The sequence below is a fragment of the Panicum virgatum genome, chromosome 5N, assembly GCF_016808335.1.
Source record: "Panicum virgatum strain AP13 chromosome 5N, P.virgatum_v5, whole genome shotgun sequence".
Lineage (NCBI taxonomy): Eukaryota > Viridiplantae > Streptophyta > Magnoliopsida > Poales > Poaceae > Panicum > Panicum virgatum.
In genome coordinates, this window is record NC_053149.1 from 53,217,999 (window position 1) to 53,232,069 (window position 14,071).

At 49.4% G+C, this 14,071-nt stretch overlaps 3 protein-coding genes across 4 annotated transcripts; 1 reads left to right on the forward strand and 2 right to left on the reverse strand.

Moving 5' to 3' along the window:
• Nucleotides 1-1,064: 1,064 nt before the first annotated feature.
• On the reverse strand, nucleotides 1,065-3,664 carry LOC120674933 (ABC transporter G family member STR2-like). Its single transcript, XM_039956030.1, has 3 exons — nucleotides 3,140-3,664; nucleotides 1,699-3,050; nucleotides 1,065-1,502 (listed from the first exon to the last, which is right to left on the reverse strand). Exons 1-3 carry the CDS (start codon nucleotides 3,662-3,664, stop codon nucleotides 1,166-1,168), a joined length of 2,214 nt encoding a protein of 737 aa, XP_039811964.1. The 3' UTR covers nucleotides 1,065-1,165.
• Nucleotides 3,665-4,417: 753 nt separating this feature from the next.
• LOC120675311 (chloride channel protein CLC-e-like) lies at nucleotides 4,418-9,516 on the forward strand. 2 transcript variants are annotated; one of them, XM_039956483.1, is made up of 7 exons: nucleotides 4,418-4,922; nucleotides 5,336-5,723; nucleotides 6,190-6,387; nucleotides 6,875-7,341; nucleotides 7,627-8,169; nucleotides 8,713-8,921; nucleotides 9,027-9,516. In XM_039956483.1, exons 1-7 carry the CDS (start codon nucleotides 4,590-4,592, stop codon nucleotides 9,118-9,120), a joined length of 2,232 nt encoding a protein of 743 aa, XP_039812417.1. In that variant the 5' UTR covers nucleotides 4,418-4,589; the 3' UTR covers nucleotides 9,121-9,516. The 2 variants fall into 2 exon arrangements, with proteins under 2 accessions (XP_039812417.1, XP_039812418.1); XM_039956484.1 differs by having other exon boundaries at nucleotides 6,226-6,387.
• Nucleotides 9,517-10,026: 510 nt separating this feature from the next.
• LOC120675427 (MAPK kinase substrate protein At1g80180-like) lies at nucleotides 10,027-11,222 on the reverse strand. Its single transcript, XM_039956649.1, has 2 exons — nucleotides 11,096-11,222; nucleotides 10,027-11,000 (listed from the first exon to the last, which is right to left on the reverse strand). Exon 2 carries the CDS (start codon nucleotides 10,891-10,893, stop codon nucleotides 10,594-10,596), a length of 300 nt encoding a protein of 99 aa, XP_039812583.1. The 5' UTR covers nucleotides 10,894-11,000; nucleotides 11,096-11,222; the 3' UTR covers nucleotides 10,027-10,593.
• Between the last annotated feature and the right edge of the window lie 2,849 nt (nucleotides 11,223-14,071).

Here is a 14,071-nt window from a genome sequence, read left to right on the forward strand (position 1 = left end):
TTAGCACCATTATGTACTCATGATACATGAATATCATGACCTGAAATGTTCTGAAAATACAATAAGCATGCACTAAGAAAATGATATCAGGACTGATATGGATTTTTTGTGAATATCAGTTGGTTGCGATTGTGTGTACAGCACATTTAGCATGAAAGTCAACACTCAAAGGAAACATCTTCACTATAAGAGGACATCAGAATCCGATGTAAATGAAAGAGAATCTAGGTGAAAGATGACTCTGATGTATGTAGAAGAGGAAATTAGAAAGATGTTTTAGTGTTGAAAATTCTTAACATTCTCAGCAAACTTGCATGATGTTCTCTGAATCAGAGCACAATAGCACATGTATATTTTAAATTTGCTTTACAAATACTACTTGTCTACTACTCCGAAAAATTCTTCCTTTGTATTGAGCACCTTACCTTGTAGGCATTTCGTCAAGCAGCTGGTAGGCATCATATATGCCAGCCGCTTCTATTGCCAGGGGCGCTGGACGCCTGGACCAAACGCTTTAGTTGCCAGAGGAAGCAGGGGTTTCGAGGAGCTGCATGGCGTTGTGTGTCCCGAGCAGGGGCGGCATAGCGTTGGCAGTTCACACTGGCATTAGAACCGTTGTTGGAGCTCGCAGGCTGGCGCCGTGGCGGGCTATAAGCACGGCGAAGGGAAGGCCAGCAACATCGTGCTGCAAGAGTTCGAGGTAGTGACGGTGGTGGCGAATTCGGCGAGCGGCGGTACCTGCTCATGTAGCAGTGGGGGCGTGCGCACCTCGCGCGGCCTGAGCGGTGGCGTCCACACCCGTCGTGGTTGCTCACCAGCGCGGGCGTGGCCGGCTCTCCGGTGTGGGATACGGCCGACGGTGATGTGCAACTTCATATGCTCAGGCAGGGGCGAGGGGGCAGAGAAGATGCGGACCGCGAAGGTTCGTGATGGATCGGTTATTTTTTATCGGGTGGGAGATCCAAACCGACCCGTATTGGACGGACCAGATCGCATGAGCGCTCGATCTAACGGCTAGAGAGTTAACAGGCGACGTGGCCCTATCGGACGCCCGCGATTTGGTGCAGGAATCGTATTTAGAGATTACTTCCGAGTAAGTATCTGCCGAAACCTCAAAATGAGTAAGTATCTGCCGATAATGGATCGGAGCCGCAGCTCCGGCCCGCTACTTGCGCTTGTTCTTGGAGGCGAAGCGGAGGACGAGGTAGAAGAGGACGCGGTAGAAGACGGCCCAGCCGAGGAGGTAGAGCACCATCCACCACTTGCGGTCCTCGACGGTGCTGATGCCCAGCTGCCGGAGGATGTCGTCGCCGGTGAGCCTGATGGGGTCCGTGGCGAACACCCGGTCCCCGTCGAACTCGTTCATCAGCAGGCCCTCGTACGGGTACTTCATCGTCGAGATGGTGTTCATCCACTTCCACGCCAGCGGGATGCTGTGGCTGCTCAGGAAGTAGCCGCAGAAGAGGAAGAAGAGCGCCGTGAACGCGATCACCGCCGCGTACCTGCATCACCATTCACGATGGCCCGCTCTGTCAGACTGTGTCACACATGCTAGCTTAGCTGGGCCGTTGTTTGGTATCTATGGGCTTTGTTAAATGCTTCTACAGTCCGGCCCACTTAATGAGTTCAGCTGATTATGGTGGATTGGGCAAGAAAGATTGTGAAATTAAAATCGAAACCGGCCGGAAATGTTGTTACCCGAGGATGAAGTTGGGCACGACGGAGCTGATGAAGACGACGAAGGAGTTGGTGGAGAGCAGGGACGCGTAGAGCATGACGAGGAAGTAGAGGAACTGGCCGTGGAGCTTGAGCGCGAACCAGACGATGGCGGCGTAGGTGGCGGACTGGAGCAGGAGGAACGGGAGGTAGGTGATGAGCCCGGCGACGACGTAGGCGGAGGCGCGGTACGCGTTGTGCGACGTCTCCCTGATGAAGATGAAGCGCTCCTGGATGAAGGCCGGCACGGCGTCGTTGGAGGAGAAGAAGAAGACGCAGACGGTGAAGATGAAGAAGCTCAGGCGGTTGGTGATGCCCTGCGGGGTGTCCTTGGGCTTGGTGAACATGGTGGCCATCAGGAACCCCATCACCGTCAGCACCATCAGCCGGGACAGGAACAGCTCCGGCGTGCGCCAGATGTTGGTGAAGTTGCGCCGCATCAGCACCCACACCTCCCCGACGTACGAGTTGGCGAACTTGCCGCGGTGGCCCAGCGTGTTGATGCCCACGCCGGGGGCGCCCGTCGCGTTCGCGCCCGCGCGGTGCGCCGGCGTCAGGTAGTCGTCCTCGTTCACCGTGCACGCGCTGCTCAGCGGCGTCGGCGTGCCCATCACGATCTCCGGCGTGTACCTGTGGTTGTGGCTGTGGTGGGCACCCGATGACAGGCCTGCCGGGTTGTGCTGCGACCTCCCGTGCTGGTCCTTGTGCTTGGGGCGCCGGGACGGCGTCAGCTGCACGCCGCTCCACGGAGACCTGGAGTGCTGGCTCCTCATGCTGTGGTCGAAGTCCTCGCCGCCGGCGCCGAGGCCCATGGTCGGCGTCTGGGCGATGCTGGACACGGTGGAGAGCCCCCCCTCGGCCCCGTAGGTGGCGGTGAGCTTGGGCGGCTTGAGGCCGGTGAGGCAGAACTCGGCGAGCGCCTTGACGCCGAACTCCGACTGCTCGTACTCCTGGATGACGTCGAGGAGGTGCTCGATGGAGTTCTCCCCCCTGGGCACCTTGCGCCCCATGCGGGCGAGGTGCGCGGTCACCTCCTTGGGCCCGCCGCTGTACATGAGCTGCCCGCGCGCCAGGATGACGAGGTGGTCCAGCAGGAGCAGGATGCGCGACGACGGCTGGTGGATGGTCAGCACCACGGTGCTCCCGGCGCACGCGATGTCGTGCACCTTCTCGATCACGCTGTGCGCGCTCGTCGAGTCCAGCCCCGACGTCGGCTCGTCCAGGAACAGCAGCGCCGGCCCGTGGATGATGTCCACGCCGATCGAGACACGCCGGCGCTCGCCGCCGGACACCCCCCTCGTGCCCTCATCGCCGATGTACGTGTTCCTCGACGACTGCAGCAGCGTGCCATTGATGTCGTCAGGAATTCATCCAATTCATGCGTGCTCTGTTTTGAAGGCGGAGTGGCCTGGTAACTACTCACGGTGAGGCCCAGCTGCTCGATGAGGTTCTCGACGCGGAGCTTCTTGTCGGAGGCGGAGACGGAGGAGCCGAGGCGGAAGTCGGCGGCGAACATGAGCGTCTCGTAGACGGTGAGCATCGGGAAGAGGCGGTCGTCCTGCATGACGTAGGCCGACGAGCGCTTGATGAGGCTGGGGCTCATCTCGACGCCGTCGAGCGCGACGCGGCCGTCGAGGCTGGCGATGCGCCCCGCCAGCGCGTCCAGGAAGGTGGACTTGCCGGCGCCGCTGGGGCCCATGACGGCCGTGACGCAGCCCTTGGGCGCGTACCCGGTGATCTGGTGCAGCAGGTCCACGTCCTTCTTCTCCCACTCCCCGCCGGCGCCGCGCTGCTTCTTGACGACCGTGTACGTGAGGCTGGTGAACTCCAGCCCGCCCGTGAAGCCGAACCGCCCCGCCTTCTCCGGCTGCTGCCGCGCCATGTCGATCACCGTCTCCAGGCGGTGGCCGCCGGCGTGCCGGCCATTGTGCTGCTGCTGGTGCGCCATGCCGTGCCGTGCACCGGTCTGGTCGCCTATGAATTTTGTTGCCATGCAGCCCGTACGCATATAAAAGCGCTAGCTTCTCGCCTGCGTGTCACTTCCAGCTTCGGTAATTTGTCCGGTTGGTAGGTACCCGGCGCCGGGCGACAGAAATGAGGGTGCGCGATGCAGCGTGTCATCGGAGTGAACGTTTGTGGCGGTCAGTTTGTTTGGACCGTCGATGGTGACTGGGGGCAGCTTGTCATCGACAGTATCATGGCGAGGTCAAGACAAAACACGGGTGTGGCAAGGCTTCTAGAAATGGTACGGTGAGCTCTGTCTTTGGGTTGTGCGATTATATTCTGCGAGCAAGAGAGCTGGTTCCATGCTATCTATGTTCTGTTCAGAAGTTACAGTCCAGAGCACTTCTGATTAAAGTGGAATGACTGCCGCGGGAAAACAAAAAACATCATGAAGTGTTGCTTTTGCCTGTCACTGAACAGAGAGATCTAAAAAAAAAAAACTGAACACAGAGGTGTGCCCCTTCAGCCCTCAAGGTTGTCAACTTGTCATACTGAATTCAAAAACACATTTGATCTTACTCCCTCCCTAAAATATAATGCACTTTGGTTTGTCCTTCAGCATTTTCTTCTTTGAGAATCCTAATCCCTCTGCAGAACGGTCAAAGTCCAAACGCAATGCAGCCTAGCATTACCAAGGCCCAGCCCAATTCGGCACCGTGCGGTAGGGGAGAAGAGGAGAGGAGGCCGAGGATAACGGACACGTCGCGGATTCACGGCCACCGCAGAAACCGAGCGAGGAAAAAAAACCCGGCTCCCTCCGTCCAGAAAGGTCAGAACTCGGAGGCGCTCGCTCGCTCTGCCTGCCGCACGGCACGCCGTTTCTTCTCAAATCACGAGATGAGATAGCCGGCGAACGATCAGAACCCCCAATGGCGCCATCCGCTGCCACCACCACCAGCTCCTCCGCGCGCCTCCTCCTCGCCTCGCCCCAGTCCCGGCCCGCTCTCCTCGGGCTCCGCGGCTGCGGCCGCCGCAGCACCGTGGGGCTGGCGCGCCGAGGCGGCGGGTGCGCGCGCCGCCTGCGGGTCGTTCGGCGCGGCGCCGTGGACGAGGAGGCCGGGGCCAACACGCGGGGGCAGCAGCAGGAGGCGGCGGAGGCGGAGGCAATCGAGGACCCGGCGCCCGGCCGCGACCTCGTAACGCTCGCCGCCTGCCTCGTCGGCCTCCTCACTGGCGTCTCCGTCGTGCTCTTCAACCTCTCGGTACGGTACCCACCTCGCGAGGTCAACCATGGTTTGATCGGTTGGTTTGGTACCCAGACAGTCAGACCTGCGTGGATAAGGTAGTTTGACATTTTGAAGTATGGAATTGAATTGGTTCGAGGCAAGGCAACTGAACAGCTATTTGATCATGTATAACGTGCTTCGGAATTCTGATCCCTAGAGTTGCTGAATCACTTCGCCATGCTATTCAGTTACTTACATTTTGTTCTGGCAAGTCCTCAGACTTCAAAAGTATTAGTTTCCCTTTGATCACTGACTTGAACATGTTGGGTGCATTTTAGTACTGAAGAATTAGTTTTCAATTCTCGTGCTGTCCATTTAAGTTCCTCAAGCTACATCCTGTAGGCTGTAGTCCTGCGATTTAAGATGAAGCCTTTTTGTTTGTGCTATAGGTTCATGAAATACGTGACATTTTCTGGGATGGTATTCCTTCACGAGGCGCTTCATGGCTGAGGGAAGAACCGATCGGTGAAGTCTGGCAGAGAGTGATATTTGTTCCAGTCAGCGGAGGTGTTATAGTAGGAGGATTGAACGCATTAAGAAGTTCTGTCAAGACTAACTCAAATGGCCCTATGTCCAAGGTAAAGGGTGCAATTAGGCCACTCTTGAAAGCTGTGGCAGCATCTTTCACACTTGGAACTGGCAATTCTTTGGGTCCTGAGGGTCCCAGTGTGGAGATTGGTTCTTCAATAGCCAAAGGATTTGGAAATTTGTTTGACTGGGAGGGTGGGAAAAAGCTATCTCTTGTGGCAGCTGGATCAGCAGCTGGAATTTCATCAGGTAACTCTTACTACCTGGAGCATGAGCACTGTATGTTGTAGACATTTGTGCCGCATGCATAATAAATTTAAAATGCAGTGAATGTTTTCTCTATTTCTTCTTGTCCATGGCAAATGATTGTCACCAACCTAACATCTCAGCATCAATCCTTTTTCTTTAGCAACACCACATCAATATTTCATGTCCTTGACCTATTGTAGATTATTTCCCCTAAATTTTCTCATTGTGATGCTGGTGTATGATAATTTTGAACCACTAATTATGAATAGATTAGTATGCTGATAGCTATACATGATGTATTGGTTCATTGGTTGCATAATGTATGCGACATTTACTCTGTAGATTGCATTAGATTCACCTTCCATGGATACTTAAAATGCTCCACAACTCAACATGTCGATGCAGTTTTCTGTCTTCTTTCTGATTTCATTTTACTTATATTTCAGGTGATTGCCTTGTATTTTAGGTTTTAATGCTGCTGTTGCTGGGTGCTTTTTTGCGGTGGAATCTGTTTTGTGGCCTTCTTCTACGGATTCCTCATCCCTTGCCAACTCAACACCGATGGTGATACTCAGTTCAGTGATAGCATCTGTTGTTTCAGAAATTGGTCTAGGTTCCGATCCCGCCTTCACTGTTCCAGATTATGATTTTCGCTCCCCAACAGGTACTTCGTTATAATTGAGATTTTAGCACTGTTGATAACTGCGTTTTATGAAACTTCTAATGGTGAAGATGTTTTAACCATTTGCTGTTTCATACCTCTCTCTAAATAACTTTAGATGTCAAATAAAGTAGGTATGTGCAACTGTTGATGTCAAAAGTTACTAAAACATGACACAAAATGTAATATTGCTGTAATCTAGCTGATTTTTGGATTACTATGTTAATTTGTTTCGAACTGCATATGCTCTTGTCTTCCTGATAATTGAGTTGGGGAATCAGGGAATGGTGTACATTATCTCTGAGAGCACACAAACTCCTTTATCCATCCAAGTTTGCCAAAACGTCCCTTACAGTTATAGAATTCCTTTACAGTCCTGATGGTAGGTTAGTTATGGTGTCTATTTTATGATATCCTCTTTTTACATTTTGTTTTTCGTGCTCCAGAGATTGAAAGTATGAGGATATTTACATGACTTCATAAATGTCAGAACTTCCTCTATATCTTTTGCTGGGTGTCTTCTGTGGATTGGTGTCAATCACATTATCAAGATGTACATCACTTACTATGGAAGCAGTTGAGAGATTACAAAGGGCAACAGGATTACCAAAGGCTGCATCGCCTGCATTAGGTGGCCTTATTGTTGGTCTCCTAGCACTCATGTACCCTGAAGTATTGTATTGGGGCTTTGAAAATGTTGATATCTTGCTGGAATCACGACCATTTACAAGCGGCCTCTCTGCGACTATACTGGTCCAGCTCATTGGAGTGAAAATATTAGCAACATCTTTGTGCAGAGCTTTTGGATTGGTTGGTGGTTACTATGCACCATCTCTTTTTATTGGTGCAGCCACAGGGATGGCATATGGCAAGTTCATGAGGTTTACATTCACTGGTCCTGAAGCACTCTTGCATATCCCTTTCCTAGATGTGGCATCACCTCAAGCATATGGCCTGGTAACATGCCTACCAATTCAGCTCTTTCATCTGCATTTTTCTTCTTCTTCTCAAATATGTTAATAACTATCTTTTTACAGTGTTATATTATTATTTTCTGTATTCCAAATATTAAACTAGTTTTCTACTCCTTGTCTCAATTTACGCATTATAACCTTGGATGACAATATTAAACTAGTTTTCTACTCCTTGTCTCAATTTACGCATTATAACCTTTGATGAAAATATTAAGCAAAGAATATTATAATTTCTTGTGTTTTCTTCCTTTTTGTTTAATCTTCACAGGTGGGTATGGCAGCTACCCTTGCTGGTGTATGCAAGGTGCCTCTGACATCGGCGCTCCTACTTTTTGAGCTTACACATGACTATCGTATAGTTCTACCTTTGCTTGGGGCTGTTGGGTTATCATCTTGGATTGCTTCTCCTCAAAGGTTCTCTAAAAGCATTAGGAGTAAGCTGGATTCTCTGGAGGAGAAATCAAGTCTTGCTCAACAGGAAAACAGCTTGCCCACTCAAAACAAACAAGTCAGATACATGGATACGGCTGATTCATCTCAAGAATTATGTAAAATTGAAAGCTCCCTTTGTGTCTATGATGCCAATGATGAGAATATGTTCGAGAATCTTTCTGTTGCAGAGGTCATGAAAACTAACTATTTTTCAGTCTCAATGACAACTCCATTAGTTGAGGCACTAGATCTTATGCTTGCAGAGAAGCAGCCCTTTGTTATGGTCACTGAGAATAACCGGTCTGTAATAGGCTTGCTAGCACTAAAAAATATCCAAGATTTCTGCCGAGCTGCAAATGATACAAGGGCACAAGATGAGGTGAGATGTGATTTGGAATTCTGCAGAGTACATAGGTTAGGGAAGCTAAAGGTCAAGTTCTTTTTTAGGATCTATAGATATTTTGTCGTCTCAACACAGTGATCATGCATTATTGTCTTACCTATGAACTTTCACCAGTTTTGTTAGATATAACCAACTTACAGGGTAATTGCATCCATGCCAACTCTGGATTGTAGCTAGCATCTAGTAGGGAGTTGAGCATTCTAAGCCATACTACAACCCAGATACACCAAACAAATAGCTTTTTAATAAATTATACCTGATACGATAAGTTTAATATTCACAATGTGTCAAACAAAAATTGTCAAGTTTGTTTAGTTCTTGTGAACACGACAATCTTTGTATCTCCAAGTTTCTCTGGTTTATGCATACTTCCAAGTTTTTCTTTAAGAAATAAAATGAATTTCTTGTTTGTTCGGTGAGATCGAATAGTAATTTATAGGATGTCTAATTTTAGGTAACATTTATTGCCAGATGGTCATATTTGTTAACTGATTGGGAGTTTGCTCAATCTTGGTGCAGGTAAAGGAATTCCTGGTATCTCATGTTTACCAAGCAGGCAAGTGTAAATCATGCTCTGTGACTCCTCAGATGCCACTTACTACTGCAGAGAAGATTATGGATTCTTATGGTGTGGATCACCTTCCTGTGGTCTCTGAACCTGCTAATCTTCAGGACAGCGGACTTTTGATAGGTTTTGTAGATAGAGAATGCATCACCATCGCTCGAAGGTAATTGTAGAATTCTTCTAAAATTGAATGTAGTATTGCTTGTATTTCAGTTGCCAATTTATACTAATGGTGTTCTTATGACTTCCATATGCTGTTCTCATTCAGAGCCATGGCAATGAAAGAATTTTTCAGATCTACATATGAGATTGGAAAGGATGAGAGATCTAGCACGGAAGGGAGGAGATATGATGATACATGAGCACTTGCTACTTCGCAAGCTGTATGATATTTTACAGCTTGGATAATTGCAGGTGCAGCCTGCAAACCTGGCCTGGTTTCATGTGGCATCTGTTCTATAACTGGTCAAGGCTAAGGCTTCAATCACGTTGGTTTGCTAACTTCAGAATCTGATCCAGATGTGCGGTTAAGGAGGGCCTCTATTTTTTTTCCTGATGAAAGTATCTCCCTTACCACCACCCATGTATGCATAGTTTTGTCGCACTTGTGCGTTGCAATTTCCCGATCATTGTAATTGATAAGCTGAACAATTAGCTTCTGGGAACTGAACAAGGTCGGTTTTTGTTACGTTTCTATTCTTGTTTCCACGTTTTGAGTAACCAAATAAAATCGAAATACAGAAGAGGTTGAAAAAGCATTCATGAGCTTGATTTGCTATCAGTGTCCTGTGACCGTGCCCCGTGCGCCAGGGCCGGCATTCTGTACTTGTCCAATTACATGAGTTAAAATGGGGACTACAAAATTCGGCGCTGGTCAAGATTAGTACACTGACCGACCTACTATATAATTGATTCTCTAAGTTTTTGCAAATCAAAATTAGAATATTCTAAGGGCACGAAATTGCTGCTTCAATGTATGACCAGTGATTGGTCTCAAAATCAACTCAGAGATGTAGGCTTTCTAAAGAGACATTTCAATTACATTTATTTTTTCATGGCAAGTTGAGGGCAGGGCATTCTGCTGCCGTACGAATGGGAGAATTTTATTTTCTTCTGCATAGTTGGATAAGAACTGCAAAGAACTGTCAGGGGGTCGATGTCCAGTCCAACCTTGTTACAATTATTAACTCTGGAAAAATGTAGCTAATCATGTTTCGGTCATGGATTAAACAGGAGCTTATTTGTATCTATACGCACGAATAAGAATAAGGAGGCAACATGAAAGGGACATGATTATACATGCAGTTAATACCCCTATCAAGATTACAATTTTCCAACATAGGGATTAACAGGGCTGCAGGACATACTTTTTTTTTTGAGGGGTCGCAGGACATACTTGTCGTCAAGTTGTGATTTGTAGCTAGTACTACGGGCGATTCTAAAGATACGAGAACAAAACAAAGATACAAGTTAGAATGTTCAGAATCATTCAGCAAAAAGTGTCGACTGCTAGCACGTCGCCCAAACGTTTCAAGTACATGGGTGACTAGGCGATTGATGCTTTCCTATGATGGAATCCGAACATAAAACCACTGCGAGTTAGGAGAATTGTGAAGAACAGCGCACGAACCGATCCATTACTTTTCTGTATTCCGTGGTCTCTGATGATCATGCATGTAGATATCCTCTAACTTGCTATCACGAGTTCACGACGAGACCGATCGAAGCTATAGCTACTAACAGCAAGAAGCTTACAGGATTAAGTATAGCATAGCATGTAGCATCATAACCAGAGCTTACACGCCGGCCCGCCTTGCCGTCGCCGAACTCGATCGTCAGCGTCGTCGCCGGGCCTTGCCACCGGCGCCGCGGGCCGCCGGCGGCTGCTTGTCCTTGCCGAAGATGCCGCAGAAGCCGCAGGCCGCGACGCGCGGGGACGGCGGGTCCAGCGCCGGCTGCACGTGGCCAGCCCTGTACCCGCCGTGGCCGCCGGATCCGCTCCTCCGCTGCTGCCGCGTCGCCCCGGCCGGCGGCTTGGCGGGCTCGCCCGACGCCGGCCGGTGCTTGTCCTCCCACACCGTCCCCGACGACCCGGACCGCCGGAACGTCTCGCTCGATCGCTGCAGCCCCGCCATGCCGTCCGCTGAGCTCTCGCTCGCTACCTCTTCCGCCTCTTGCCGCCGCCCGCGCGCGGCCGGCGCAGCGCCTATATACACACGGCTGCAGCTGGCGTGGACCGGAGCTGGGTGATCGGAGTCAAATCAAAATCATGTGGTAAGGAGAAGCAAGGGCGGATCAAAGTTTCTTCTTCGCCTGTGCGGGCTGCGGCTGACCGACCTGCGATGGATCAAAGTCCGGACTGACTGAACAGGTGGAGACGCGTTCAGGTGATGGGTGACCCGCTCGCTGCTCTCGCTCGCTTGGGTTGCTTATTAGCCTCGTCGATCACCCGACGTTGAATGGTTTTTTTTAATCGTCTTCAGGAGCCGGTCGTGACGCCGGTTTCTGTTTATTCAAACCGCGCAAGTACGACATGGGATCTCATTCTATTACAGTTTATTTTTTTAAGGGAAAACAATGTTTACATGGTGACTGAAGTTGTGGTGTGGAATGATTGGTACGTGTAAAGATGGACGGACGCGCCACGGGAGTAGGAAGGAGCGCGAAGTGACAGCGTGATACTGATGGATAGCATGCTGGGACAAATGGGCCGACGTTGGGGATGAAGAGCAGGAGAGTGAGAACGGAATCATGCTTACACAACGATGCTAATCAGTAGAAGTACTCGATCTGTTCCCGTCATGATCGCCGCAGGCCGTAGCTACAAATACAACACGCTGACGAAATGCGGTTTTTTCTTTTTTATATTTAAAAAAAATTAAAATTTCAAAAATATATGTCGGTTTTGGAAAATTTCAAAAATATACCCCGGTGGCCCTATGGGGGGCGACAGGGCTCAAATGTAATTTTTTTTTCTTCAAATTTGCAACGAAGTCCCTGGAGAAAAAAAAAGAGGGGGGCCTGTCGCCCATTGGGGGGGCGACAGGCCCCTGTCGCCCACCCAGGGGCGACAGGCCAGTGGGCCGCCAGGGGGGCCGGTCGCCCCTCCTGCGGGCGACAGGGGGGGCCTGTCGCCCCCCCCCCCCCCCACGGGCGACCGGGTCAGCCTCCCATATAAGGCCCCCTCATTCCCTCCCCTCGTTCCCTCCTCTCATTTGACCTCAAAAAATCCAAAAAAATCCAGAAAAAAGAGAGGGGTGAGAAGAAGGGAAGCGGCGAAGCTCTGCCGAATTCCGCACTTGTGATCTACCGGTAACTTTCGTATAAATTCGTTGATATTGTATAACAATTTAATTTAATTAGCAGATTAGCTGAATTAGATTTGGTGCTTTAGAACACTGGTTTAGTATTACAATTTGAGTACTATTACAGACTTTTTCAAATAAAATAATTATATATTAGAATAGAATTATGATAGTACCTTATTGATATTGCAGTATAAGACAATAGAATTATAACAGTACCTATATTTTCACGCATCGATTTGGTATACGATATGTGCATTGCTTAAATTATGGTTTGTTATTTGGCGCACCACACTATAGCGCCAATGTCTTCGTCAGGATCAACCTACATTCCGTGGAGCAAGTGTAAAGCCACCGTACCCAAAGGAATTAATGTGCCAATGTGCTTCTGCGGTTCGTTATGCAAGTTCATGCAATCTGAGGTTTTAGGAGATGACTACGGCATGAGGTTCTTTATGTGTGAGAACTACGAATATGATCCACCTAAGCGATATGGCAAAGACCGGGCCAAGGTAGCAGGATAACATACGCTATTTTTCTATATGACCTAACATTGAATTATGATTCTAACTTGTGTTGGACAAAGTCTCCTCCGCCTCTTTGTGATTTTATGCAGTGGTTCGACACCGTGCAGTCGCAGCAGGCAAAGGACATTGTGGAACAAAAAGCAAGATGGGCCGCAGAACGTTGGCGCCGAATGAAGCACGAGGAACAGCAAGAGGAGAAGCGCAACAAAGAGCAAGAAGAGATCCGCAAGAGGATGGAGGAGGTGGATCGTAAGGCGGCGGCCGAACGTGAAGCTGACAGGGATAGAAAGCGAGAGAGGGCACGCCGTGCGAAGGAAGCCGGGCCCGAAGCAATTAGGAAGGGCAAATATCCTAGGTGCACTCAGTAGAGTAGTACCATGTAATCCCGGCATTTTACATTCCATAAGGCATGGTACGTTTAGATGCAACAAGAAATTATCTTGTCGCGTGCACATGCCACTGCAATTAGTTGTTTATGTTTTAAGTTAAGAGCTTAACTCTGTGTGTTGTAGCCTTTACCATTAATTTGCAGTTGTAGCCGGGAGTCTATGAAATCTTTGAACTTTTCCTTAATATTTTCGGAGCTTTTCATGTCACTAGAATACTAAAAAACACACATTAATATAACGATAAGAATTAAGAACTAAGAAATACATCAGGGTCTGCTGCTAAAAAGCTCAGCACGGCGATCACAGGTTTCCCAAATGTCGCATTATTTGCCTAGACATACGTGACAAAAGACGACAACCTAATAGCAGTGCTCTTCCAACATTTCAAAAAGATGTGACAACACGGCAACCACACCAGCTCACCTTCAAAGCATTCTCTCTGGCGAGGACGACGGACCTGTCATTCTACAGCGAAGGTCTGTGGCGTGTAGTGGGGAAGGCGGCATCTAGGCGCGATCGACCGAGCGGTAGTAATGCAGTGCTGTGAGTCTGCATGCACAGAGATGCATCGAGTAGTGAAATTATGACGATTAGGCCGGTGCCCTGCAGTGTTCCGGGCGATGGGATATGTCGGGGCAGTGCAATAATCACGAGTGAGGGCTGTAGAGCGTGCAAGTGCTGAAGTCATGAGCAGTGAGACGTCGTGTCGTTGTTTAAAGTGGGAGGAGTGAGCGGTGTTGAGCGTGCGAGGGTACAAATCAAGAGCAACGAGAGGTCGTGTCCGTGTTTAAAGTGGTACGAGTGAGCGCTGTGGAGCGTGCGAATACTATAGGCTTTTCATGTTCATTTACACTCCACACTCCGGTTATCAGACCTTTGTGCGCCTATAAATACTCACCAGTTTGTGAACTCCCAGCACCACTCAAACACCAAAGCTTATTGTATACCCAATGTCTGGAGGTGGGTCTAGCGGGAAGAATTACTATGGTTTTGGGAAAGGAAAAGGGGGAAGAAAGGGAGACCCCATAATATGGGAGGGGCCTCTTGGACCTGATTCCTTTCCGGAACCAGTGTTTGAGTTTCCGCCACAGC

Coding starts and splice junctions, on each gene's coding strand:
- LOC120675427 (XM_039956649.1), bottom strand. CDS start 10,893: ATGGCGGGGCTGCAGCGATCGAGCGAGACGTTCCGGCGGTCCGGGTCG.
- LOC120675311 (XM_039956483.1), top strand. CDS start 4,590: ATGGCGCCATCCGCTGCCACCACCACCAGCTCCTCCGCGCGCCTCCTC. Junction 8,170..8,712: donor ATACAAGGGCACAAGATGAG/GTGAGATGTGAT, acceptor ATCTTGGTGCAG/GTAAAGGAATTCCTGGTATC. Junction 8,922..9,026: donor TGCATCACCATCGCTCGAAG/GTAATTGTAGAA, acceptor GTTCTCATTCAG/AGCCATGGCAATGAAAGAAT.
- LOC120674933 (XM_039956030.1), bottom strand. CDS start 3,664: ATGGCGCACCAGCAGCAGCACAATGGCCGGCACGCCGGCGGCCACCGC. Junction 3,051..3,139: donor TCGAGCAGCTGGGCCTCACC/GTGAGTAGTTAC, acceptor ACGCTGCTGCAG/TCGTCGAGGAACACGTACAT. Junction 1,503..1,698: donor GTGCCCAACTTCATCCTCGG/GTAACAACATTT, acceptor ATGGTGATGCAG/GTACGCGGCGGTGATCGCGT.